The sequence below is a fragment of the Triticum aestivum genome, chromosome 1A (assembly GCF_018294505.1).
Source record: "Triticum aestivum cultivar Chinese Spring chromosome 1A, IWGSC CS RefSeq v2.1, whole genome shotgun sequence".
Classification (NCBI taxonomy): domain Eukaryota; kingdom Viridiplantae; phylum Streptophyta; class Magnoliopsida; order Poales; family Poaceae; genus Triticum; species Triticum aestivum.
This window is the reverse complement of record NC_057794.1, coordinates 518,385,719-518,412,794: the sequence shown is the minus strand read 5'-3', so window position 1 is coordinate 518,412,794 and position 27,076 is coordinate 518,385,719. Positions and strand designations below refer to the sequence as shown.

At 47.2% G+C, this 27,076-nt stretch overlaps 1 protein-coding gene and 1 long non-coding RNA gene across 2 annotated transcripts; one reads left to right on the top strand and one right to left on the bottom strand.

The window, feature by feature from the left end:
• Positions 1-10,581: 10,581 nt before the first annotated feature.
• LOC123061969 (putative rRNA methylase YtqB) lies at positions 10,582-17,751 on the bottom strand. The gene is made up of 3 exons (XM_044485265.1): positions 17,291-17,751; positions 12,708-12,863; positions 10,582-10,959 (listed from the first exon to the last, which is right to left on the bottom strand). The coding sequence occupies exons 1-3, from the start codon at positions 17,323-17,325 to the stop codon at positions 10,836-10,838; spliced, it is 315 nt and encodes a 104-aa protein (XP_044341200.1). The 5' UTR covers positions 17,326-17,751; the 3' UTR covers positions 10,582-10,835.
• LOC123061977 (uncharacterized) lies at positions 13,343-14,659 on the top strand. Its single transcript, XR_006429452.1, has 3 exons — positions 13,343-13,435; positions 13,685-13,987; positions 14,433-14,659. It is a non-coding gene; the product is annotated as an uncharacterized lncRNA (long non-coding RNA).
• Positions 17,752-27,076: the final 9,325 nt, after the last annotated feature.

Sequence of the window (27,076 nt, the reverse complement as noted above, 5' to 3'; positions counted from 1 at the left end):
CATTATTACTCCCCTCGCTTTTGCAGGAAGAATAAGGTTAAAATTTGAAATTTAGACTAGTATAGTATATCTCTACAAATATTTACATTTTTTATGTTTAGGCTGTATACTTGCATATGAATTTCTGTAGGAAAGTACTTTCGCAATATTTAATTCTTTCACTACTGAAAAAATGGACTTTTGACCCCTCCACAATCACAACCGGTTTCATGAAAACCGGCGGTGAAAATGCACCCAAGTGTGGCGGTTTTCCGAGATGAACACACTGCAAAGAAATAACGGGATCGACTAGAATACATTTTTGAGCTCTTTTATGGTACCCTGTATTGAATACAGGCCGTCCAATGGCAAAGATCCAAGGATAGTTAGATATCTGTACTGGTGAAACCGGATCAGCAGTACTCTCGTCCACCGGTATATGTGCTTGCAGTTTATTATGGGGAGATCACAGTCTTCACCCGGCGAGATTGATCAACCTGACCCAGCCGTTCTCCTTGTTAAATCGGTGACTCTCTGCACCTCTGACAGATGCCCCCGGCCGCTCGTCTCCTCTTCGACCGCACGCCTGCCGGCCCGCTGCGCCACCATGATCGTGGACAGATGCTTCTACGGTTATGACGTTATGGCCCGTCGCCATGCACCCCATCATCACCCATAGCATCACGCTTACTGTGCCTCATGCATGGCGGCAGCACATGCCAAACCACCCTGTGTCGCGGACGAGGTCGCCGCCGTTGACGACGAGGTCAGGATACGCCCGAAGAGCTGCGGCTAGGTGAGTGCCTGAGCGTGGTGGAACCGAGGTGGCAGCGACTAATTCATCCCACTCCCCTCAAATCCTGGGGTGGGGCTCCATTCCCTCCAATCTTTTAATGACACCCCTTTCCGTAAGCTTAAGTCTGTTAAAAACTGCCTGTAAGTGTATCATTGCTCGTGGTGGAACCTCGTGCTAGTTCGTGCTAACCCTGTCCTCGCTAGGCTCATGGTCGTCTTTTTACCGAAAAAGGGTTTCCTCCTGCTTTGTATACAAAGCAACCAACCGGGTCATACAGGGATAGATGCTGGGGCAGAAGCAGTACAGTCACGCCCAAAAGAAACAACAGAGAAAGAGCAAAAGAAACAAATGCCGACAACGGCGGATCAACAAAAACGAAGAAGCCTCGCGATCGCTAGGCCCACCAGTCTTATCCACTAGGCTTCAAGACTCCGAAGCGCCGACACCAATCAACACCTCCAGGAAGGATCGCGACGATGACGACGCTGCTGCCAAGGGTTTCCCCCGGTACACGACGAGGCGATAGGAAGAGTAGCCCCCGACGCCCTCCCGGAAGGTCAGGCGGCACCCACAGGCGCCACCGCGCCTGGGTCGGCCACGCCGACAGGGGTTTCCCCCGATCCCAACCCGCACCTCGGGCGCTCCGGATCCCGCCACCAAACCAACCACCACCCTACGCCAACGCGGTCATGAGGCCTCCACGCCGTCTCACCACGGCACCGCGAAGTGAGAACAACACGACGAAGAATCAGAGCCGGGACTAGGGCATCAGCACCATCGGCACGCGGGAGGGCCCCACCTCCACCGTCAGCGACAATAGCCGTCCGGACGCAATAGCAGGAGCACACCAGGCCCGTAGGCCCACAGGCCCGGCCGAGCCCTCGTGGGCCCGTAAAGCTCCCGCCTTCGCGCTGCTGCCGGCACGCCATCGACGCCGACGCCCCAAGTCCGAGCCGCTCCTCCTCCTCACCGCGCCGCAGACAACGAGACCATGCCGGGGGGCCGGCCCCCAGGGGCCCAGATGGGGCCCGACGTGCCCGGATCTGGGCCGGGGGCGCGTCGACGGCCACCCGGCACCACCACGCCGCCCCGCCGCCGAGGAGCGGCGCCGTCACCACGCCGGCCGCCGGCCGCCACCGCAGGGCCGCCGGACCGCAGCCAAGCCGGGCTGCACCGCCGGCGCCTCCCTGCCCCGGGAAGGGAGCACGGGCGCGCGGGGACTGGAAGGCCCGCCGCCGCCGGCACCACCCGGGCCAGCGCCGGGGGCGCCCACCGACGGCGGCGGGGGGAGATGGGGAGGGCGGGGTCCCGCGGGCGAGGGGCGCGAGCTCCGCCCCGGCCACCTCCCGGGGAGGCGACGCGAGGCGGCCAAGACGAAGGGGGGGAGGGCGGAAGGGGGCGGAGACGGGGGGGCGGGGCCGGCGGCGGCGGGAGGGGCGGCGGCGGCGGGAGGTGAGCGGGGGAACCCTAGCGCGAGAGAGGGACCGAAGACCACCCGTCAACTTTTGCTCTGCCTCTGCGGAGCCCATGGTCGTCTTTTTTCATTTTACTAGTGCTCTACTTCGGCCGCATCTCGCGGGACGTGGAGCTGCTCATCTACCTTTGCTGTGAGATCGACAACCACATCGTGTGCTAGAATGCTCACCCAGGCATATTGCTCGACCTGCTTGTGTCCTGGTCATCACCGCCGTTGTCATCGGCGTGCACGATGGCTCACCAGAGCAATTCCCTTTATGAACAAGAATAGTTTTCAACGTAAGTTTTCTTATGAATCAGAGATGTATGTAGTACTATCCTTAAAAATCACGATGGGATCACACATATACTGCTCGCTTCCCAGTAGCAGTATAGGGTACCGTAAAAACCCTCACATTTTTAGCTAGTTGACGAAGAACTGAGTGCATGATCGGTAATGGCATCATGGCAAAGCCAGCGTACCCCACAGTCACTTCGAGTGTTAGAGCCATCCTCTTCTAGAATGGCTACCAATTAGTGTCCTTCCTTGTCAATATCAGTTTCTCTGTTCGTATCCTTTCAGTGTTTTTCTCTCGCATGTGTTAGGACAAATTGTCACCATCGCACTGAACATTTCGTCTGTTAGTTGTCAAATTAAGGGCACCTCTAGTTCCTAATTGTAGTCCTATTAGCCGATGCCTGGGAATCTGCCCTCAACTCTCAGAAAATACTATTGTTACTATTGAGAGTTAGATCACTCTAGCAAATTCCCAAAAGGTACTTAAAACCCCCAAGAAAAGGGAGTTCAAAAAAAGGACTCGCAAACTTGCGATAAAGTGCTCACCCTCAATATACCTCGCAAAATGATTTGTTTTGTGGATGAAACTTCCACGCTAATAACCGCTACCTACACCATCTCCTTTCCTTTTGTCGCCGGTGTTGTTAAAATTGTTCCAGCACCAGCAGCCAGCCGCCATGCCGCAAAGCTCCTCTTCAATGCCTAGATTCTTGTTGGGACGCTCCTAATAACCAATTATTTGGAATTTGGAAGTTAAGTTTACGGGATATTTTCGAGTTGCATTAACACAAGATGGGGGGTCGGGGTCGACCAAACTGGAAGGTGGTTTAATTAACTTGGAAAACTTTTTTTAACACAGTATAGATGCAAGCGCTCATATATACGTAAGTCCACAACTTCTTTTGAAATGGGGACGTGCTGACCCAAGAAGCTCTCACGAGTTTCATCATTTGCTCTTGGATGGGATGCTTGAACCCTCGTGATCAGACCACTCACGTTCAGCGTTAACAAACCACCAGCCGTCGAAACTAGACGAGAAAACTTGAAATCAGTGTTAAATTTACGGTGATAAATAAAGAGAAAAAAGAATAGACCATGTTCAGAGTTACTCAAATCAATCCGATGAATCAGATGACCATGTGACGACCCAAGTTGCCACAGAGCTTTTCATCACTACGGTGGCCGTTTGTAGGTGGGGTGAGAGAGGCTCGAACTCTCGACCTCAGGATCACTCTCAGCTATGAGATGCGCCACCACCCCACTTGTTGTTTTGCAAGCGATACAAACGATGTTAATTAAGCAACTGGACCATGCAAATCATGGATGGCTCCTGTCTTTTCAAAAAAAATATTCTCGACAAGTACTACGAGACACAGGATTAGTTAGGAGCAAAATGAACGCTGTAACTGAAAAGTGTAATAGTACAAAGCAAGCTCTCAGGCCTGGATTTGTTCAAACCCTTGCTTCAGCAATTCACATATGATCCAGACCAACAACCTGTTCTATCAGTCACACCAACAGACAGCAGGTCATGTTTCAAAGACCACAGGTTTATGACATATCAATATTCAACACACTGGCATCCTGACGATTACTACTAATGATTATCACCGAAAAGACATTGGTTTATGCTCAAATGCTGAAGAAAATAAATTATCGAAAAACCCAGTGTGCGCACACTTGGGTGGCGTGTTATAAAGGGTTTCATTCCAGTTCGAGATAATCTGTAAAAGAGACATGTTGGGAAACAAAACAACTCTGTACAAGGTGGAGCTGAAAACGAGACTACACAAAACATATCTGCCTAAGTGACATGTTGAGAAACAAAACAAGTCTGTAAAATTCATGTCAAGAAAACTGTGCAATTGACAACAGTTCTATCTGTAGCCTTTACATATATTTTTCTTTCTCGTGACTCATAACCATAATCTGCAACTCAGAATCACAGTATGCACTTTGGCAAAAATATATGTAAAGGCTACACATAGAACTCTTGTCAATTGTACAATTTTCTTGATATGAATTGTACAGAATCACAGTATGCACTTTGGTGGTTCATTCATCATGAACCAAACAGGGAGTCACAGACTTGTAGAGCTTCACTAGAACTGCGATCCAGTTCAGAGTGGAGCTACCAACCACCAGGTTCAGACTTGCTCAATTTCACCTGATGATTCAGGTGTAAATGTGGTGACCCAAGTTGCCACTGAGCGTGTCATCACAACGATGGCCTTTGGGTGATGTGAGGCTCGAACTCTCAACCTCGAGCGTTTTCTAGCGATGCTAGCCAACTGCACCACCACCTCTTTGTTGTGTGCTGTGCGAAACTGACGCCCTTGTAGGCTGCAGCACCATGCAAATCATGGATTTGGTCTTGTTTCCTGATTTTTATATTGACACGAATACAAATCATGGATGATTTATTTCCTTATATGACTCTTGTTTCCTCGTTATTTATCCTGAGATGTACTGAACTCTGAACACTGAAGTTAGATCTGACAAGTAGATTTCTCTGAACCCTGCTGCTGCTGCCGCCGCGCTCGTGCACTGCCGCTGCCGCCGTTCGAGAGCCCATGCGCGGCCATTACTGTCGCTCGCACGCCCGTGCGTGGCCTTGTTGCTCCTGCTCGTGCCCGTGCGCTCTGGTTGAGTTCAGCTCAGATCCTCTCGGCGGCTGATCCTTACTGTTCTGGTGATTCAGCTCAGATCCTCTCGGTGGCTGCTCCTACTGCTTCAGTGTGAACCAGTCGATCAGGGACCATGCATGAATCCCGTCCGCTACTGATGTTGCTGCTGACTGAAATTGGTTCAGTCGTAACTGGTTGATTGCTTCAGTTTATCAGTCTAGCTAAGAGTTCGTTTTCTGCTAATTGTTTAGCATGGCTGAGTCATATGTGTTTACTTCACTAATTAATAAGAATTGTTTTCTCTTGCCAGCTTCAGCTGCAGCAGCGTCTTGCCTGCATCATATATTTTGTATTATGTTTTTGTGGGCATGTTGGTTCTGAATTTTGGCATCGATGGATAGAATTTCGTGCAAACTATAATGTTGTTGTTCAAGTGTAGGATAATTCCTTTTGATGTCATGTCTCTGTTGTGTGTGCACGTGCAGGTGCCAAAGGCGTCTGATAGAACTCAGGTGAAGGCCAAGGAGGTTTGGCTCTCGGACATGCCACCAGTAACACTCGATGATACCGACGTGCAGATTGTAAGTTCTGTTTCTCCCTATTTGATTCAAGCTTGAAATATTCATGGATGCTACACTTCAGTCAGTAAATGAACAAAACAGGTGGCACTGATCTTTTAGTCAGTTTTCTGTCAATGCCCATGACTTCTGGGGTAACAAGAGTACCACATTTTGCCAACATTTTCAGGTTTGTATGAATAAGGACGAAGTAGTAGTTCATGGGTTATCCCTGATTTTCCCTCTTAGGCGAATATCTAAGCTGAAGATAGTTGGTTGTGTAATTTAGATATCACCTTAGCAACCGCCAAATCTGCTGCTGCTGTTGATTTATTATTATTACTGGTTTCTCATACATAGACAACAACAATTCTAGAATATCATCATCCAATTCTGAGCATATAGGTTTTAGTATTGTCTCTACTTGTGTGCTGGTAGCCTAATACCATCTACCAAAATGTAGTTAGTAGTTACCTACGGGACAATTGCCTTGTTGATGCCGACTGATATGTGATAATTTGCAGTAGAATGTCCAGTAAACACATAGACAGGTATAAGGTGGCATATGTATTTCTTACTTATTTTCTTCATTTTATCACTATAAGAAAAGTATGGATCCCAAGTTCAAAGCCATATCCAATTAGTTTGTCTCTCAAAAATATACAAGGAATGCTAAAGGATGATTTACCCATGGAGGCATGGACCGAGATTGCTTTAATTTGGTCGTACGGAAGATTATGTTTGATGACATCCAAACCGCACAAAAAACAAAACAATTGATAGAAATACATTATCTGGACATGAAATATTGGGTATGTTTTTATATTCATTATATACTTTTTTTCTATATTCTAAATTTTTAATCACCTTTCTAACCAATTATTTTATATACTGATTTTTTAATTGTTTTGGCTGGAGACTTGCTTGCTGGTGGCTGGTGCCCTGCATGGACCTGGTGGTGCCGTCGGCCGCGGCGCTGCCGCCACCGTCGTTGCAGCAGCTAGGTCGGGAGTAACCGAGCAGGGGAAAAGCATACTGAAGTCTGGATTCTGCTCCTCCCACCGGCCAGTTGAGGGTTGGAGTCGTCGGCCGGCGCCGTAGTAAGGCATCAGCTAAGTTAAAGAATTGGGAATCGGGTTCGTACGGGTGGGCTGCTCTTAGTGCTCTGCCAATTTGGCCTTCAGATTGTTGCCTGCTTAACTTCTTGTGGGATGTATAAGCACAAAAAACAGTGCAAAAAAAATTACAAATGAAATATAATATTTCAAAAAAATGTTCATCACCATAAAAATGATAACCTTTTAAAAAATATTCTTGAATTTTTATTTAAAAAAACACCTCAAAATAAAAAATATTCATGCTTTCAGAACAACCAGAAAATACTTTCATCTGATGAAAATGAAAGTGCAGAACTGAAATAGGTATGATGAACATTGTTAGGGTACATCCAAATTTCATGGTCCAAAAAAAAAACTCAGTGTAATCTTATTTCTGGCGTTTGCAAAAACAGGACTAAAAAGTGTTGCATAATGGCACATGGAGCAGATTTTAATTTTTTGCCCCGAGATCTTCTGTCGTCTCCTTTCATTCGTTCTTTCCTTTTCCTTGTCGCTGGGGTCAAAGGGTATGCAAAACTTAATTAGGCACTGTAGAGTTGGCTGTGCAATGGGGGAAAATGACTTTGATGCTTAGCTTGGATGTTTGCTTAGTATGCTTAGGAATTGATGTGGTCCATGTCTGGTCTGTACCGTCCTGTTTTGGTGTTAGGTTGATTTTCCATCAGAGCTGTTCTCGCTGGTTTATGATGCATTGGGTTGCTGTAGGCTAGGTGCACAAGATTTTGTGGACCAAAACATGTGAAAAGCTAATTCGGACGGGTCTTCTGCAAATAATTTTCATCTTCAGACATGCCTTGAGTAGATTATTTAATCATTTTATAAGAATCAATTTAACTTTGTATTGTTGCAGCTTCATTATATATGTACTTACAAGTGCATCTAAAGGTTCAACAATGCAAAAACCACCATCAGTCTTGGCTAGATTGACATTGGAAGAAAGATAATGATGAATCATGAACTTCATATAATCCTCGGCCTAGATTGCATGCTCCTTATTTTAAAAATGTTCCTTTGGACTGGTATGCGTGAGCAAGAACCGCAGTATCAATGCGAAGACTTGAAGAAGAAGGTAGTTTTATTGAGCTTACAAGTTACATTTTTTGTGTGTAACATAGTTCTTTTATAGTAAAATTGGATCTCTCTATTGGGTATGGCTTTCTAAATGGCATTCGGTGTAACCTGCCAAATCTCTCCCATGCATAAATGATTTTTCAAAGTATAGCACCCAAATGATTCACCCATGACATGCTCTTGAAATTGATTTGTACTACTGATTATTCAAAACACAAGTGTTAGATTTTGTAGTCTGAAAATATGATAATGACGCCGAGTGAAGAGAGCATGTGTATGATCCATGAACATGATGTGCAACAAGAGATGGTATGACTTCTTCAGAGAACCATCTTGATCCTTCTTTTTTCTTCATAATATTGCCAACCATTGAGATTGTGGTGCGGAAGGTCACCGGCGCTAGAGATTGTGGCACGGTTTAGAGGGTTGGCCGGCGAGGGAGGCGGCAACTCGGGTAGGGGGCGATGGGCAAAATATTTCAAAAGCCCGTGGTAACGCACAAACATTCTACTAGTCAATATTCAACATGGCGGCATATAGTTACGCAACGCTTTGAAACTTGACGGATGTTGCATCAAGGGTCACCGTGCCCGAGTAGCGGCAATTTCACTGAACATAGTCTCAGCAACCGCCACACCAGGACCCTTGCAAGCTCCTCTGTAGATAGTCTCTGCAATGTCAACAAACTCTTGCTTGTCTCTGGATACCAATTAAGTTCCAGAATTAAATAGTACTCCAAAGACATTGCGGGGTAACTTATTGCATGTGAATGCCAATTAAGTTTTAAAAATTCGACTTGGGAAATTGAGTGCTGATCTGTGGGCTTGGCAAGGGAAAACACATGGGCTGCACACGGTAAGATCAGCCTACACATTATTGGTTAGACATTCCAGTACTGCCGATTACTAATGATTACCACCGAAAAGATATTGATTTATGCTCAAATGATGAAGAAAATAAATTATGGATTATTGGTTAGACATTCCAGTATTGCTGATCACTAATGATTACCACCGAAAAGATATTGATTTATGCTCAAATGATGAAGAAAATAAATTATGGATTATTGGTTAGACATTCCAGTATTGCTGATCACTAATGATTACCACCGAAAAGATATTGATTTATGCTCAAATGATGAAGAAAATAAATTATGGATTATTGGTTAGACATTCCAGTATTGCTGATCACTAATGATTACCACCGAAAAGATATTGATTTATGCTCAAATGCTGAAGAAATAAATTATGGAAGAACCCAATGTACACACATTTGGGTGGCGTGTTATAAAGGGTTTCGTTCCGGTTCGAGGTAATCTGTATCAGAGACATGTTGGGAAATAAAACAACTCTGTAGAACATGGAGGTGAAAACGAGACTATATGCCATGCCGTAAAAACCAATTTGCTTGAAGTTAAGAAAATTGTACAATTGACAACAGTTCTATGTGTAGCCTTTACACATTTTCTCTGTCTTGTAACTCATAACCGTAGTCATTTTTTTCCTTTTTTTTGCGACTCCATAATCTGCAATTTTCAGAATCACAGTATGCATTGTGGCAGCTCACTTACCACGAACCGAACAGCAGCAAATCTCTTTTTTTTGCGGGGACAGCAAATCTCTGTTAAAGGAACTACATACAAGTGTGAGAATCCTCCGCCGTCGGTTGCCAACCCGTCAGAGAACATATAAAATCGGAGCATAATTCTGCACTTAGCGTAGACAGTGCCATGAGAACTGAAACAACATGGAGGAATCATCGTAAAGCTAAAGTGTAGTTCTGATAATTCAGACTTCCCCCAGTCCAGTTCAGAGTGGAGCTATGAGCCACCTTTATCTCAAAACAAAAACCAAAAGAAAAAAAAATAGAGACCAGGTTCAGACTTGCTCAATTTCACCTGATGATTCAGATGCATATGCGGCGACCCAAGTTGCCACTGAGCGTTTCATCACTACGCTGGCCTTCGGGTGACGAGAGGCTCGAACTCTCAACCTATGGCATCTGTTTTAGCTATGCTAGCCAACTGCGCCAGCACCCTTTTGTTTGTGCAATGCGCCATGCAAATCATACATTTGCTCTTGTTTCCTGATTATTATTGATGATTTATTTCTTAATAACTCTTGTTTCCTCATTATATTTATCCTAAGATACATCACTTCCATTCCAAGGCAGGGACCTACATCAGTTGAACATTTCTTCCGATCATGCACTTGAAAAGGCAAGATGCATATTTTTTCAATTATGTTGGGCGTCCATGGTGAATTCGAGATGGACTTCTTCTTATTGGAGTCAACGTTCAATTTAACCAATCAAGTTCTGCAAAATTCTATACGCAAATACCTCCCGGATTTGTTCAAATCTAAGGTAGTACTCCTATTACCTCCGTCCTAAAATGTCTAACAAATCTAAGACGAATTATTCAGGACGGAGGGAGTAATGGACAGATCAATGCTTCCATTGGTAGATGCAAGAAGAACACAAGAGAAGTGTCATTCTACCAACTTGGTCGTGCCAGCCCTTGGTTCGGCAATTCAGAAACGATCCAAACCAACAATCTGTTTTATCAGTCACACCAACGGACCGCGGGTACTGTTTAAAAGGAGCACAGGTTTATGACATATCAATATTCAAGATACAGACATATACTTACACAACATTTCAGTGAACATAGCAGGCCAGAAATTGTACATAAAAAGCAAGACACGGAACACCTTAACAAAACGATATTTGGTGGAGTAAAATTCTTGTCAGCAATCACCAGAACATCGTAATCATCCGGTTACAGCTAACTCATTAACAATATGAATTTCTTTCTCTAACTCATTAACCATAATCAGAAATTCAGCATCACAGTATGCATTGCGGCATTTCATTCATCGACCCGAAATCCAGAATAGGGAGTCCCAAACTTGTGGAGCTTCAGTGGGACTGCAATCATTTCTTGTGCAGGAGAACTAGTACTGGAGCAACTGGCCTGTTAATCATTTCAAACTTGCAGCTCACCCATGTATCAGCAGGCAAGCTTGACGCAAATGATTCAACAATATCGAGTTCATCCCTACAGATAAAAAAGCGAAGAAGATAAATGGATTCAGTCTTAAATGATAGTTGATTGGAGTTTGATATTAAACAACAAGATTCTGATGTCAAGTTAAAAGCAAGTCTATAATCAAATATTATTAATTGCCAAATACCTACACTACGAAAATTTCCTTCGTCATGATGAAGGATGGCCGATCCACCTTCTTCTGGCTACATACTTGGCTTCATCAACTACTGCTTTTCCAAATATTTTCTCTCACTCCACTAAGCCTATTCGGGTATCCTCAATCATGTCTGACAGTATCTAATCAGAGGAATCGCCTAATCCATATGGCCTCCCTCGAATTGCAGTCTCTCTTGTCTTTGTTGCAGGACTTTAGTTTGAGCTTGGTAACGACGGACGCTTCCTCAAAAAAGGCGCCCTTCTCCATCAAGCATGCCTACAACCTCCTCATGCACGAGGAGGCCATAGATCCAAACGCCGCCTCAATCTGGCAAAGCAAGGTGCCAAACAAAGTTAAGGTGTTTGGCTGGCTACTATTCAGCAATCGCCTCAACACCAAGCTAAACCTATTCTTCATGACTCTCAAGCTCCTGCCTGAGATGCCAACTGCACACTTATTCCTCCACTGCCCTTTTGCCACATGGATTTGGCAACGCCTAGGTATCGATCTACACCAACAGGATATCAATACTACTTGGGAGGTGCAAGTGTGGGATGTTGAGCCTGAGAATGATTTGCTGGAGGATTCAAGCTTGAAGCTTGAGCAGCTGCGTTGGGATAGCTTGGAGGATGAAGCAGCTGATGCTGAACCACCACGCAAAATTCAGAGGACTTGAAACACTAGGAAGTGTCCGGTACTAAATCTGAACTCTTCAGTATATTGAATCCAATCTTTACATTCTATGGTCACTAATAGTTCTCTTTTAATTGAAGGTACATGGTGAGTTAATCTGTTGGTGAAACTTTATTGGTTGGAAACCTGGAAGATGAGTCACTTGGATGCTGCTATTGAAGTGATTGTGTCTGTTACCTTAGTCAATCTGTTTTCTTGTTTGCTACTTTGGTTAAGTCAAGTATTTTGTTAAGTACTCGTGCTGAAATTTTAATTAAATATATCATGTCTTATCATCGTTCGTATGGTTGATCCACCATTGTACCGGGTTCATCATCCCAACTAGTAAAGATTCACGTTCCTCGTTCCATGGTACCGTACCGGATTCATCGTACCGGAATTGATTGGATCGCGTTTCCGCTTGACAAAAATCGTTCTAGAGATGTATACCCCCGCTGTACCCTATTTTTTTCAGCCTCCGACTCTCGTCCCCCGTTTCCGTTCCTCGTTCCCACCGTACCGGAAACATGGCAACTATGGGTGCAACCGCCTATACCTCTACCACCAACAGTATGGCATACCGCACTTCTCAACGCCATATGGAAGATTTGGGATGCAAAGAATGTGTGCATCTTCCGCGGCATTGATCAGCTCCACTACTGTCCGGAATTTGCTAAACAACTTTACTCTGTGGTCGCATCTGTTTACTAAGCCGGCTCACAAGGTAGCCACCGACTCTTCCAGGTTATATCTTTGTTCGTCTACTTCTGATGATGTAACTAACTGGCCTTGGCCATCTATTTCCCCGGCGATTCCTCAAAAAAAGAGTCTATAATAGATAGACACACTGGCAATCAGCAATCACTGAAAAAGCTAACAGCTAGCGATCACTTCGACACAATATTAGCAGTTGCCAACTGATATTTACCTTCCACCCCGATGCCCAGTGTAGACAAGGACACTTATGAGCCCCCCTGAGCCAACAATTCTGCTGGCAGCTTGTAGTGCCAGCTCAGTTGTCTCAGGTACTGTGATTATTTTTTTATCTCCTCCTGGAAGGTAGCCCAGATTGAATGCTACAAGCCTAAAAGTACATGTTCAAGATCATAGTTACTTGAACTGCCAATTTCAGGATAATGGAATCATATAATTAAACGAAAAATGTTTTTGGCAACCCTGTGCCCTATTGCAAATTCGCCACACCACCTGGATGACGTCCATTTCAAATCCGACGCACGAGAAACGTTCCAGCGAGCAGTTTTGTTTGTCTGTCGCTGGTGTGTGGGCCATCGCTCTGTCGCCCGCTTCGCTCGAACCGTCTCCCACCCGATGCCGAGTGGGAGTGCCAAGGCGCCACGCTCCCCGACTCTTCCCATTTCTCTTCCGCGTGCTCCTCCTCTTGCCGTGCTCGCGCTGCTCCTGCTCCCAAAACCCGACGCCGCCTCCCCGTCGCCGCTCGCCTGCGGCGCCGCGGCCTCGACGCCGCATCCCCAACCGACTACTCCCCGCCGCGGCGCCGCCACTCTCCCTCCGCGCCAGCCGCCTGCGCGCCCCTCTCTCCGCCTCCCTCCCTCCTCGTGCCACCCGGGGAGGTAGCTCGGCCGCTTTCCCGCGATGCTGCAGTGGACGGGAGGCTCCAGGAGGCAGGTGTATGCCGTGAGTTCTCGGATCCCCCACCCCCCGTTTACGCCGCGCTTAATTTGGGGATTTAGCATGATTCGGGTTGTTTTTGTTTGAAATCTGTATTTGGGTAGTTTCTGCGCCGCAATTGCAACGGCGGCTGCTGGCTGACCTAATAATCATAGCATGCAGCAGTGTATTTCGTAACGAATTGCTAACATTTGATTCATTTTTGGGGACCTGACGGCTTTGCGTTGGGCGTGTTGGTGCTTGAAATGAGCGCAGTCCAGGAAATCGACACAGAGCAGGTAACCTTGTTAGGCTCACCGATTTCAAGCTGTGAAAGTTGCTTCGGCACAGTTAGTGTTCTCATGTCGCTGTGACTGACTATCGGAACAAGCATGGTGGGCAGGCAGAGGTAGTACTTTGAACAAAAGAAGCGGCAGCAGCAGACGGCAGGGCTGCAGAACCAGGATGGCACAGATGGCGCAGGCGGCCAAGCTGTTGGTGATCAGGCACCTCGATCGCTTGACATCCTAAGCCTGAACAATTCGGCAGCTCCAGTCGGTCACCGCAATGGCCCTGAAAGTGAGTTGCTATACATGTTTTGCAGTCTTCGAAGTGAACTTACTACACATGATTTTTTTCTGTGGTTGATCCTGCTGCTCTTCTAGCACAATGCCAGAGAATCTGGTCGAGTAGGCTGACCAATGTCACTCTAGTCAGATAGAAAATTTCAAGTACATGAACCCAACAACAATGGATCTGGTTTCCTTCAGGAATAGAAGAAACTTGAGAACAATGCTCATCTAGCTATGCATTAGAACTAGCGAGCTGCTCTTTGGCTAAATCATAAATGTAAACTCAACAATGGTATTATTTAACAGATGCACTTCTACACTGCGCTTTCTGTGTCTTATTTTGTTCTGCATGGTGTTTTATTAATGATGCATGCTTCATCATGAAGCTGAATGCCTGCCGTATTTTTAACCTCTTGATATTTCTTAGTATGACCCTTTTACTCTTATTTCAGATGCAGGTAGTTTTCTTCCAAATTTGGACAACGCAAGTTTTTGTGCTTCCCCTCTAGAGGCGCTGAAGAAGATCACTTCTTCATATAATATTGATCCGAAGGAAACAAGTAAGAGTACAGCTATATGTATATCAGATGAGGGAATTCATTATGCTTTTCTTGTTATATTGTATTTGCATGCTTAGCACAGATATATTAACAAGATCAATGGCATCCACAAATCTGGGTTTATATGTTTCTCTCTTGAATATGCGCATCAAAGGTTGTTGAAAAACATAACCTTGGTTTTTTTGTGTACATAGCATTGGTAATATACGCACCACAAACTACATAACTTACGTACAAACACCGCGGTAAATTTAAGTCGGAGGGAAAAGATGTTGAAAATACCTCCGATGATTTCTTGGTATTTTGGACCCAAGAAAAAAGTTCCTGAAAACATACCCACGATAAATTCTATGTAAGTAGCATGACAATATATGCACTACAGACCTGATAACTTAGGTGAAAACACCATGGTAACTTTGAAAAATGGGAAAGAAAATTGTTGAAAAGATCCCCAGGTAATTTCTATGTAAATAATACGGTAATATGCACACCACATACCTGATAGCTTAGGTACAAGCATTGCAGTAGCTTTGACCATGTGGAAACTAATTGTTGAAAAAATACCCTCGGTAACTTCTGTGTAAATAGGATGATAAATACACACCGCAGACCTGATAACTTAGGTGAAAACACCATGGTAACTTGGAGTCGAGCAACAAATTTTTTGAAACATACCCCTGGTAACTTCTATGTAAGTAGAATGGTCATATACACACCACGGACCTGATAACTTACGTCAAAAATACCGCAGTAACTTACCCATGGGAAAAAAGTTGATGAAACATACCCGATAACTTCCGTGTAAATAACATGATATTTTAAGCATCGTGAACCTGATAATTTACGTACAAACATCGTCAAAAATTTGACCAAGGAGGGGGAAAAGTTGCTAAAAACATACCCTTATAACTTATATGAAAATAGCATGGTAACAAACCAACCACATACTTGAGAAGTTACATACAAACAACACGATAACTTTGACCAATGAGATAAAGAAGTTGTTGAAAACACCCCCCGCCCCCCATAAGTTATGTGAAAATAACTTGATAATTTATGGACCGCATACCTGATAACTTACATAAAAACATTATGGCAACTTTAATCAACAAGGAAAAATAATTATGGAAAAACACCACTCATAACTTATGTGAAAATAACATGGTAATATAAGAATCGCATACCCAACAACTTACGTACAAACACCGCAGTAACTTTTTACCAAGGGGAGAAAAAGTTGTTGAAAAACATGACCCCCCAATAACTTATGTAGCCCAGGCGTGGTAACTTTTGATTCGAAAAAAAATCATCAAACCATACCAACATGAGATCTAGTTTCAAAGATCTCGGCACGATGAATCTTTTATATGAAAATGGTTTTTGCGTCGGACAAAGGGTTTGGGCTACAAACATTTTGAATTTTTAGAATAAAAAGAATTTAGGATGACATCAACTTTTTTGTCCTCTATTGCATACACGCATGTGCATGTGGAGAAGGTGGGAGAACTACCCTCCGGTAACTTATATGAAAATAGCACGATAAGTTGCATCCACAGCCATGGTAACTTATGTCACCGATGCGTGGTAACTTTTGACCTGAAAAAAAAGTTATCGGAACATACCAACATAGGATCTAATTTCGAAGATCTCGTCGCGGCAAATCTTTTATGTCAAAACGGATTTTTCATCAGACCAACGGTTTGAGCTACAAAATATTTTAAATTTTCAAAATAAGAAGAATTTAGTAATTAAAGAACCGTGTACCTGATAACTTACGTACAAATATTGCGGTAACTTTGACCAAGGAGAGAAAAAGTTGTTGAAAACATAACCCCCTCCCCCTGATAACTTATGTGATTATAGCACGGTAATACACGAATTACATTCCTGATAACTTAAGTACAAACACCGATGTAACTTTTGACCAAGTGGGAAAAATTGCTGAAAAATATAACCCGAGTAACTTATGTATAAATACCACGGGGAATTACATACTACAGGGGTGGTAATTTATGTACCCGAGGCATGTTAACTTTTGACCCAAAAAAAGAAGTCGTCGAAACATGCGTACCAACATGGGATATAGGTCTGAAGATCTCGTGGCGACGAATCATTTATGTCATAATGATTTTGCATCAGATCGATGGTTTAAGCTACAAAACATTTTGAATTTGGGAATAAGAAGAATCTAAGATGACATCAACTTTTTTTGTGCTCTAGTGCATACATACATATGCATGTGGAGAAGGTGTGAGAACAATGTTTATTCCTTTGGTAATTTATGTGAAAAGAACAATGTTTATTCCTTTGGTAATTTATGTGAAAATACCACGGTAAGTTGCATACTACATGTGTGATAACTTATGTAGCCGAGGCGTGGTAACTTTTGATCTGAAAAAAAAATCGTCGGAACATACCAACATGGGATCTAGTTTTGAAGATCTCGTCGCGACGAGTCTTTTATGTCAAAACAATCTTTCCATCAGACTGATGGTTTGAGCTACAAAACATTTTGAGTTTTCGGAATAAGGAGAATCTAGGATGAGATCAACTTTTTTGTCTTCTAGTGCATGCATGTAATTAGAGTAATGAATGCACGTGAAAAAAGGTGATTCATTCTAGTAATGCAATTATGCATGTAATTAAAGAGGAAAGAGGAGGTGTGTGGTAGTTTTAGCTATGTGGCACACGTGTGCCAAATATCACGGTCCATAATTAAAACCAATGAAGTAGTAAAAGAAATTCATCACCTGACAGTAGAATCTTTCGGAATAATATCCTCCATTCTACTGTGACATATGCAAAACAATTTGACTAGCTCCCTCTGCAACAAGAAAAGTCAGACAGCACATGACACAAAGTGAGGTACCCTGAAACTAATATGGGCCGTCAATTTCTCCCGATCCAATGGTGATCGTGATTTGGTACTCCACCACTAGTCAGACGGAGTACTAACTAAAAAAGTCACGGAGTACCTTGATCCAAGGGGCAAAACTGTAATCATAACAAACCTTTTTTGGATCTTTTTTCTCCCACCGGTAACCTCCGAGTATTCAGCATCTAAACAAGTCATTCGTTTTTACCAAACCCCATTTTATTCATGGCGGCCGGAGCTTGGATTGCCGGCCACCACCACGGCACCACCACCCTGGGGTTGGAGCGACTTGCATGCTGTCCCAAGGCAGCTTCTGCATGTCCGTAGTGGGCGAGGAGCCGGGGATGAACCTGAAAATAATCGACGCCGTTCAGGTCCCCATGGCTGATCGTTTCCTGGGAGAAATTTAAGTTGGATGTATGAACGAATTAGTAGAAAAATGTCTCGCCTGCTATTTCATCACAGCCATACTCGTTCTACAAATTATTCTATCTAGTTCATCTACACATGAATTAACAACTTCAGTAGTATTCGGGAGCAATCAATTGAGGACGAATCTGCTGCCCCTGGTTTCATCTGTACTCCTAGTTTTCCTGATCCAGACGTCAGCACATGAGAAATCAATCTCAAGCAAGCGTCACGAAGACAAATCAATCAGCACGCCCAGGGCAACACGATATGCCATACGAGCCGCGGAGTTGAGCGATCGGTGCTGGAGGGCAGAGCAGCGTGCGGCGGAGAAGTGTATCCGGCTGAAGGCGGCACCCTGGCGCCGCCGCCACCACTCGCCGGATCGGTCCTCGAGGCCGCCGGCGCCGTTTCCATGTCCTCCCTAGGGGAGGGCTATGGACCTGCTGCGGCCATGTCCGCCTGTTCTCTGCCGGGGCTGCGTGCTCGTGGCGGACTAGTTACTCACCAGATTGGAGAGACAAAGATTGAGACTGCATCTTTCATATGGAGGAAGGAGTCTGATGGAGCTACGAACCCCAACCCCTCCGTCAAGCACTTGGAGTTGGAGGCCCCGTCCTGCCCATACCTAAAGGGATGGAGGCCCGCTGCTGCAATCCACGTCAAATCCCGAGAGCCACCTGATCGAGGTCGTTCTACCAGTCGACGATCTCCCCTTGAGACAAGCCTGGCCGCGATGACGTCGCCCGCGCTGCCGTCTGCTAGCGTGCTAGAGAATGCCAAGGTGAACCCGGAAGTTGGTGGGGGCGAAAAAGGGGCTCCCATAGCGGCCGCCGCCCGCCTGAAGCCTTCTAAGGGGGAAACTGCGGCCATGCCAGCGGCGAGCCCTAATGCCCCGGCGATCGTCTTTGCTACACAGGGAGAAGAAAAGACCACGGAGGTGGCCGATGATGCATATGATGTATGCCTGGGCATGCAGATAAATCCAGGAGCACATGACAAAAGGAAAGCTCCTGATCTTTCAGTTACGGAGTGGAAGGATACACAGGGCACGGCCATGGTGCTGCACACCAATGTGAACAAGGAAGACAGGAGGGTCGAGGGGACGCCGAAGAAGCCAAAGCTCAAGGGTACAAGCGATGCAGATGCGGTACCTATGGTGACGGAGGAGATGGGATCGAACAACATGGAGGCAACCGGCTCAGGGGCCGCCGGTAAACTGACGGGGTCGCAAGAGACGCCCCGTCAGGAGCAATGAATTGTATAAGCTGGAACTGTCGGGGGGTGGCCAACAAACCGACAGTTCGCGAACTTGTTGGCATGGTAAAAGCTACAAAATCAAAGTTAGTTTTCTTGTGTGAGACCAAACAGAGTTCGGAAAAAGTTAAACGTCTGTGTGGTAGGTTAGGATTAAGAGGTTTTTCTGGAGTTAGCAGTGATGGTTTGAGTGGAGGGCTGGCCCTCTTTTGGTGCAAAAGTTTGCATGTGGAAGTTCAATCTGCTAGTGAAAGATATATTGATGCGCATGTGCGACTCTCCGAGCATGACCCTCTGTGGCGGCTGACTTGTGTGTATGGGGAACCACGTGTGGAAAATAGACACCGCATGTGGACACAAATGAGAACTCTGAAACAATCATCTGATTTGCCATGGTGTGTTATAGGTGACTTCAACGAAGCTATGTGGTCGTTTGAACATTTCTCGCTTACACCACGCAATGAAGGGCAGATGCTGGCATTCCGTGATATGCTGGAGGTCCGTGAGCTTGTTGATCTTGGTTTCTCTGGCTTACCGTTTACATATGATAATAAACAACATGGAAGGAAAAATGTGCGTGTAAGGCTTGATCGTGCAGTGGCGGACAACAAGTGGCGTGACATCTTTTCTGAAGCGCGGGTGGTGCACAATGTATCGCCGTGCTCTGATCATACACCGCTCATACTGGAATGTATAAAGGAAGATACCCCTGACATCCGATGCAAATTCCGTAGGTATGAGGCATTTTGGGAACGTGATCCTACATTACCTGAGAAAGTTGCGGCAGTCTGGGAGCAAGCTGGCCGTAAATTCAGTTTAGGTGATGTACGGGCAGGACTAACAAAGCTCATGGTTGAGCTGCATGCCTGGGGCAAAAAGAAATTTGGTAACATCACACAGGAGCTTGAACGTTGTAGATGCCGGTTGGAAGAATTGATGAATATGAATGCTGACCGTAATGAAATCCGAGAGGTCTCTGATCATATGCAGGAACTTTTATATCGTGAAGAGATGTTGTGGATGCAACGGAGCCGTATTGACTGGCTAAGAAATGGTGACCGGAATACCAAGTTTTTTCAGAACTGAGCCAAATGGCGTGCACGCAGGAACAAGGTCAAACGCCTGATTGATGCAGCGGGCTGCAGCCATGGTGATAGTAAGGTAATGGGGGGTATGGCCACTTCTTTTTTTGAAAACTTGTTTACTCGTGATGACAGTCTTGACCCGCAGCCGCTTTTGTCTTTATTTGAAGAGAAAGTGTCACAAGAAATGAATAATCATTTATGTGCTGAGTTCACAGAAAAAGAAATATCTGACAGCTTGTTTCAAATGGGGCCACTGAAAGCCCCGGGGAAGGATGGATTTCCAGCAAGGTTTTTTCAGAAAAACTGGGCAGTGATGAAGGAGGAAATTGTAATGGCTGTCAGAGAGTTTTTCCGAAGAAGTAACATGCCTCAAGGAGTAAATGATACAGTAATTGTTCTAATTCCAAAGGTCGACGACCCAGTTCGCCTCACTGACTTCAGGCCTATAAGCCTCTGTAATGTCATTTACAAAATTGTTGCTAAGTGTTTAGTAAACAGATTGCGTCCCGTGCTTGATGAGATCATATCACCATACCAAAGTGCCTTTGTCCCCGGGCGCCTGATTACTGATAATGCGCTCCTAGCCTTTGAGTGCCTGCACTTTATTCAGCATGAGAAAAACCCTGAAAATAGTTTTTGTGCGTACAAACTGGACCTTTCAAAGGCATATGACAGGGTGGATTGGGGGTTCTTGGAGCAAGCGATGATCAAGTTGGGCTTCTCTCACCAGTGGGTACAATGGATAATGTCATGTGTCACCACTGTGAGATATTCCGTTAAATTCAATGGAGCCATCTTGGATTCGTTTGCACCGACGCGAGGGCTTCGGCAAGGTGACCCCCTATCGCCTTTCTTATTTCTATTTGTGGCTGATGGTTTATCTGCACTGCTGAGACAGGGAGTGGAATCACAGGCTGTCCAACCGGTCAAGATTTGCAGCAGAGCGCCGGGGATATCTCACTTGTTATTTGCTGATGATACCCTACTGTTCTTCAAAGCTAATGTTGAGCAAGGCCAATTATGTGAAGGACGTTATCCATAGATACGCACGGGCGGCTACGGGCCAACTTATAAACCCACAAAAGTGTTCCATCCAGTTTGGTGATAATTGTCCTACGGTGGCACAGTCCGAGGTCAAACAAGTGTTGCAAGTTCAAACTGCAGATTTTGAAGGTAAATATCTCGGATTACCCACACCAGATGGTCGCATGAACAAAGGGAAATTTCAAATGTTGCAGGCTAGTCTGACTAAGTGGATCATGCTTTGGGGAGACACTTTGTCCCAGGCAGGGAAGGAAACTTTGGTAAAATCTGTCCTACAAGCTATACCTACCTATATGATGGGGGTGTTTAAATTACCTTGCTCTGTTTGTGATGATCTCACGCAACTTGTGAGGAACTTCTGGTGGGGATCAAAGGAAGGACAGAGGAAAACTCACTGGTTGGCATGGGATAAAATTATTGAGCCAAAAGGAAAGGGTGGATTGGGCTTCCGTGACTTCCGCTTATTCAACCAAGCCCTCCTAGCGAGGCAAGCTTGGCGTCTACTTATCAACCCAGTCTCGCTATGCTCCCAAGTGCTAAAAGCAAAATACTACCCTAATGGTTCCCTTGAGGACACTGTTTTTTCAGGGAACGCATCTCCGACATGGCATGCCATACAACATGGCCTGGAGCTCCTTAAAAAAGGGCTCATCTAGCGAGTGGGGAATGGCGAGCACATCCGCATATGGCGGGACCCTTGGCTACCACGGCCAGCTTCGTACCGGCCGATCACACCAAGGGGCACATGCCGGCTTAGGCGGGTGTCTGAACTCCTGGACATAAATGGCCGGTGGCGCACGGATCTTCTGCAACAACACTTCTTGGCCCCGGATGTCTAATGCATCTTGGCGATCAAAGCCAGCCCGCGTCGATTGGAGGACGTCCTCTCTTGGGCACCCGACAGGAGAGGTGTTTTCAGTGTCCGCAGCGCGTACAAGCTAGCGTTGGAGGACCATACTCGCACCACCGCGTGCGCCACGAGCAGGGCACCGGACGGCACCCGTGCCGTCTGGAAGGCAGTGTGGGGGTGCCCTGCTCCCCCAAAGGTACGCGTTTTTGCCTGGCGAGTCGCGACGAATTCTTTGGCCACCCTTGAAAACAAACGGAAAAGAAAACTTGAGGTTTCTGATACATGTGCTCTTTGCGGTATGGAATGCGAGGACTCGTTTCATGCCCTATGCAGATGCCCTTTGGCGCAGCGACTATGGAAGGCTATGGCCGGCATATGGAGAATGCCTAAGGTGGACACTATTGCCAACACAGGCAAAGAATGGATCATTCATTTGCTTGATGGCTGTCAGGATGCAGTTCGGCTTCCTATCATCATGACGCTATGGCGAAACTGGTACGTTCGGAATGAGGTGTACCATGGTAAACCAGCACCGTCGGTTGATGCGTCCTGCCGATTCCTTTGTGGCTACATCGATACATTATTGCACATATGGCAGCACCCAAGTGCTGATATGGAGAAAGGGAAGACAGTGATCTCCTATGCTGGACGGGACAGAAAGCAAAAATCACATGGAATGCTTTTGCGAGACAAACCCCCTGAGCGATGGACACCACCGCCACTGGGCTCGGTGAAACTTAACACTGATGGGTCATGGTTGGAGGAGGAGAGTACAGGTGGAGCTGGCATGATTCTTCGAGACTGTACAGGGGCCATCATCTTTGCCTCATGTCGTTTCATCCCTCGTTGTGCAAGTGGGCTTGAAGCTGAGATTGCAGCTATCATGGAAGGGGTGTCTATCGCACTGGATAGGAGCACAGACCGACTGTTGATCGAGACGGACTGCATGGCGGCAGCACGCATGATTACTTCCCAAGCTCCTGATAGATCCCCGGCTGCTGCTATGGTGAATGACATTAAGCAATTACTGAGCTCTAGAACACATGAAATAAAGCTCGTAGGACGTGCCCAGAACAAAGCTAGTCATGTACTAGCTCGCATGGGTCGCTCTCTCCCTAAAACAGCTGTCTGGTTGCGTTGTGCGCCTGAGGAAGTTGAGACTCTATGTCAACTTGAGTGTAATAACTCTATTTAAATAATGATTTTGTTCCCTTCGCAAAAAAAAAAAAGAAGGCGGCACCGCCACTCTTCCAGGATTTTCTTCTTCTGGTAGCTGAATGATCGGGACGGTAGCCACCAGAGGATGAAAAAAAAACAAATTACCCTTGAAGAAATGACTAAACAGCCCTTGACCATGGACGGCCAGATATGCTTAGTACTCCGGTGTATGGTTTTGGAGTACCAGAGTACTGTAAAATAGCTCCACATGACAATGCAGAAGTGATATCGGTGATCTTATGTGAGTATTTCTACAACATAATAATCGTTCCCAAAGGAAACTAATAAGAGAAACCACATATGGTAATCCCCACTCAAACCAGCAACAATTTGTACCGTTTTCTGCAGTTGCATACCTCATGGCTGTCGACGGCCATTTTCAGAAAAGAGGAAGTGCTATCTATCGCGGACTCTTGGATGTCCAGTCCATAAACACGCCCTCGCCCGCTTTCATCAGCCACCATCTTGAGCAGAGCGAGCGTATCGTTGCCATTCCCGCAGGTGGCATCAACCACTGCATCTCCTTTCCCAATGATACTTCTCCACACCCTACTCAGACAAGAACGCTAGAATTAGTAACCTCAAGACCGCCCAAAAAATAGCTTAAAACACATCTTGCTTGAACGAATTCTGCAAAGGAATCCACATGATTTTTCAACTTCCAAGGGCTGTAAACTGGGACATACGTACATAGCACTAACACATCATTTGAGAATGCTGCCCTGCTAGAAGGTGATTCAGGTTGAAAAGGTCACGCGTTTAAGGCCAACTCCACCGCGCGACCCTATCCTGTCCGCCCCCGTCCGTTTGGGGTAAAAGAGACAAACGAGACGGTCCAGTGCGCGGGCGCAAACGGACTTTTGTCCGCTTTGTGTCCGCTTTCGACCCATCCCCGGTCCAAAGTTGCGCCGGTTTTGGGGTGAAACGGACAGCGCGCGGACGGGCGGGACGCGCGCGCTTGTCCTCCCCTGGCCCGCCTGTCGGTGGGAGAAACCAACCCCCCCCCCCCCCACGCCCATTTGGCGCAATTTCCCCCAAACCCTCCCACGTCCCTCCCGCCACCCCCTCTCTCCCCCGTCCATGGCCGACGCCCCGCCGAGTTCCGGCGGCCTGGCCGTCGACCCGACCGCAAAGGTGAACAAGAAGGCGCCAAGGAAGCCGCGGTCGGAGTGCACGCCGGAGGAGATCGCCAAGTTGGACGCGGAATCGGCGAAGAGGAGGGAACGGAGAGCGGCCGTCAAGATCAATGCCGCCGCGGCCAAGTTCGCCGCCCAGCACGAGGAGCTGGAGGCCGCGTGGTGCAAGGCCGCTGCCGACGAGAAGGAGGACCTCGTCAACAAAGCGCACGCCATCCTCATGCTTGGCATGGGCCGTCCGGCGGGGTTCCATGCAGCGGCCGTCGGCCCGGCGAGCACAGGCTCGTCGGTCGCCCGGCCTACGCACTGCCAGTCGCCGACGTCGCGCGCCGCGCCCATGTCGCCCGGCTTTCCTCCGCCCAGGCACGACGGCCAGACCCGTTTCTCGGCGTCGCCGGACGTGGGCTTGTTCGCGCCGTCCACACCACGCCCCGCGGCCGTCATCGATCTCAACGTCACGCCTGGGTCCAGCAGCGGCGGGCGGCCGTCCGTCGAGATGCAAAGAAAGCAGGCGCGTGCACCGTTCACGGGCACCATGCCGGCCCCCCGCGTGTTGTTTGACGGAATGCCAACCTCAACGCCGACGGTGGACGACCCCTTCTACAACCAGTACATGGAGGACGTGATCTTCCAGGGTGGGCATGGCCGTGCCTACGACCCCGAGGAGACCCAAAGTCAGGATGGCCGCGCCCAGTACGTGCCCGATGAGGAGGCCGACGACCGTGCTGACTACGACCATGGTGATTCGTGGCATGAAGACGACGACATCTATGTCGAAAGTGAAGATGAAGATGAAGCCAATGATGTTGATATTAGTGGCGCTCCATTGTTCATAGACGAGCTCACCCAAAGAGCGGAAGCACAAAAGAAGCGGAAGAGCATTCGCACCGGTTCATATACACAAGATGAGGACAAGTTGATTTGTCAATGTTGGATGGAGATTAGCCAAGATCCAAGGACCGGCACGCAACAAAAGGGCATTACTTTTTGGACGAGAGTCCACAAAACATTCCATGAAAGGAAGATGTTTGAGCCCTACCAAATTACAAGCAACCATGGCATCGGTTCGATTCAAAAAAGATGGTTGTTCATCCAACAAGAGTACAACAAGTATTGTGCCGCATTTGAGAGCGTTGAAGCACGACCCGTGAGTGGTCTCGGCGTTGGGGACATGGTATGCTCTTCTCTTTCTAGCCCTTTCCTTGCTACGGCCATGATACTTCGGCCGTGTATATGTTTGCATGTTCACTTGTTGTTGATCATGTGGTGTAGGCATTTCAATCTTTGGAGGCATTCAAGGCCCGGCACAATGACAAGCCATTCACTCTTACACATTGTTGGACGCTCATCAACAATTGCCCTAAGTTCAAGGATCAATACCGTGAACTTCAAAGGAAGAGAGGCAAGAAAACGGCCAAGTTCACCGGAGGTGGGGATGGCGAGGCGTTGAAGAGGCCGAGGGGCAAGACCAACTCCAAGGTGGACGACATACGTGACGCCTCAACTATGGCCTTGCATGAGACTTTGCATGGCATGATGTCACATAAGGATTTGAGGGACTAGAAGAAGCGGCAAAGCAAGGACGAGAAAATGAAGCAATGCTTAGACCTCCAAAGACAGAAGCTTGAGATGGAGGAGGCGGCCAAGAAGAGGAAGATAGACATGGAGGAGGCGGCCCGGCAAAGGCAGCTCGACATGGAAGAGGCCACCCGGCAAAGGCAGCTCGACATCGAGGCCGACAACGTCAAGGCCAGGCAGAGGCAGCTCGACATCGAGGCCACCAATGCCGCCACCAAAGCGAAGGAGGTGACCCTTGCGATCATGAGCGTGGACTTGTCGAAGATGAGCGACAAGACGAGGGCCTGGTTCGAGGCCAAGCAGAAGGAGATGCTCGACGCCGAAGGCCTGAACTAGGTCGTTCGATCGGCGTGGCCGTTCTTTTTGGAGGCTGGCATGGGTGCCGCCCGCCCGCTGGGCCGCTGGCAGTGTGCCGGCGAAAAAACATTCACTTTGGAGGCCGACTGTGTTGCCGGCCGCTGGCTGTGTTGCCGGCGAGGACAACTATTCATTTTGGAGGCTGGCTATGTTGCCGGCCGCTGGCTGTGTTGCCGGCGATGGTCGTGTAGGGCGCTGGCTTTGTTGCCGGCGTGATGAACTGGGGTCGTGAACTGGGGCTTGGCATTTGAAACGTCCCTTTTTTTAAAATAGACGTGGACAGGATGGGGCAAAAGGATGCGTCGGCGCGGTGGGCGCACGTCCACCGCATCCCAGGACAGGCCCGGACACGACCCCAAATCCCTACCCAAAGGGACAAAAACAGGACAAAACGGACGTCCGCTTAGGGTCGCGCGGTGGAGTTGGCCTAATTTCAGCAATGGAGCGGAAGCGGGGTTAAGTTAGGCGGGGAGTAGCGAGTACCTACGCGTGGGCTACCTCGGTGGCCTTGCGCTTGCCGGCGACGAAGCCCGCCACCGCCTCCTCCACCCCTGCAAACCAATCCCGGTCACGACATCGCACGGCGGGCACGCGTCATTTAAGGGGAAAATAAATAGATAATACGAACCTGCGGCGACGAGCGGGTTCGCGAGCTGCGCGGCGGAGAGGGAGAGGTGCCGCCGCTTGGGCAGAGGGGACGGGCTGAATCTGGGGATTCGTCAGAGAGG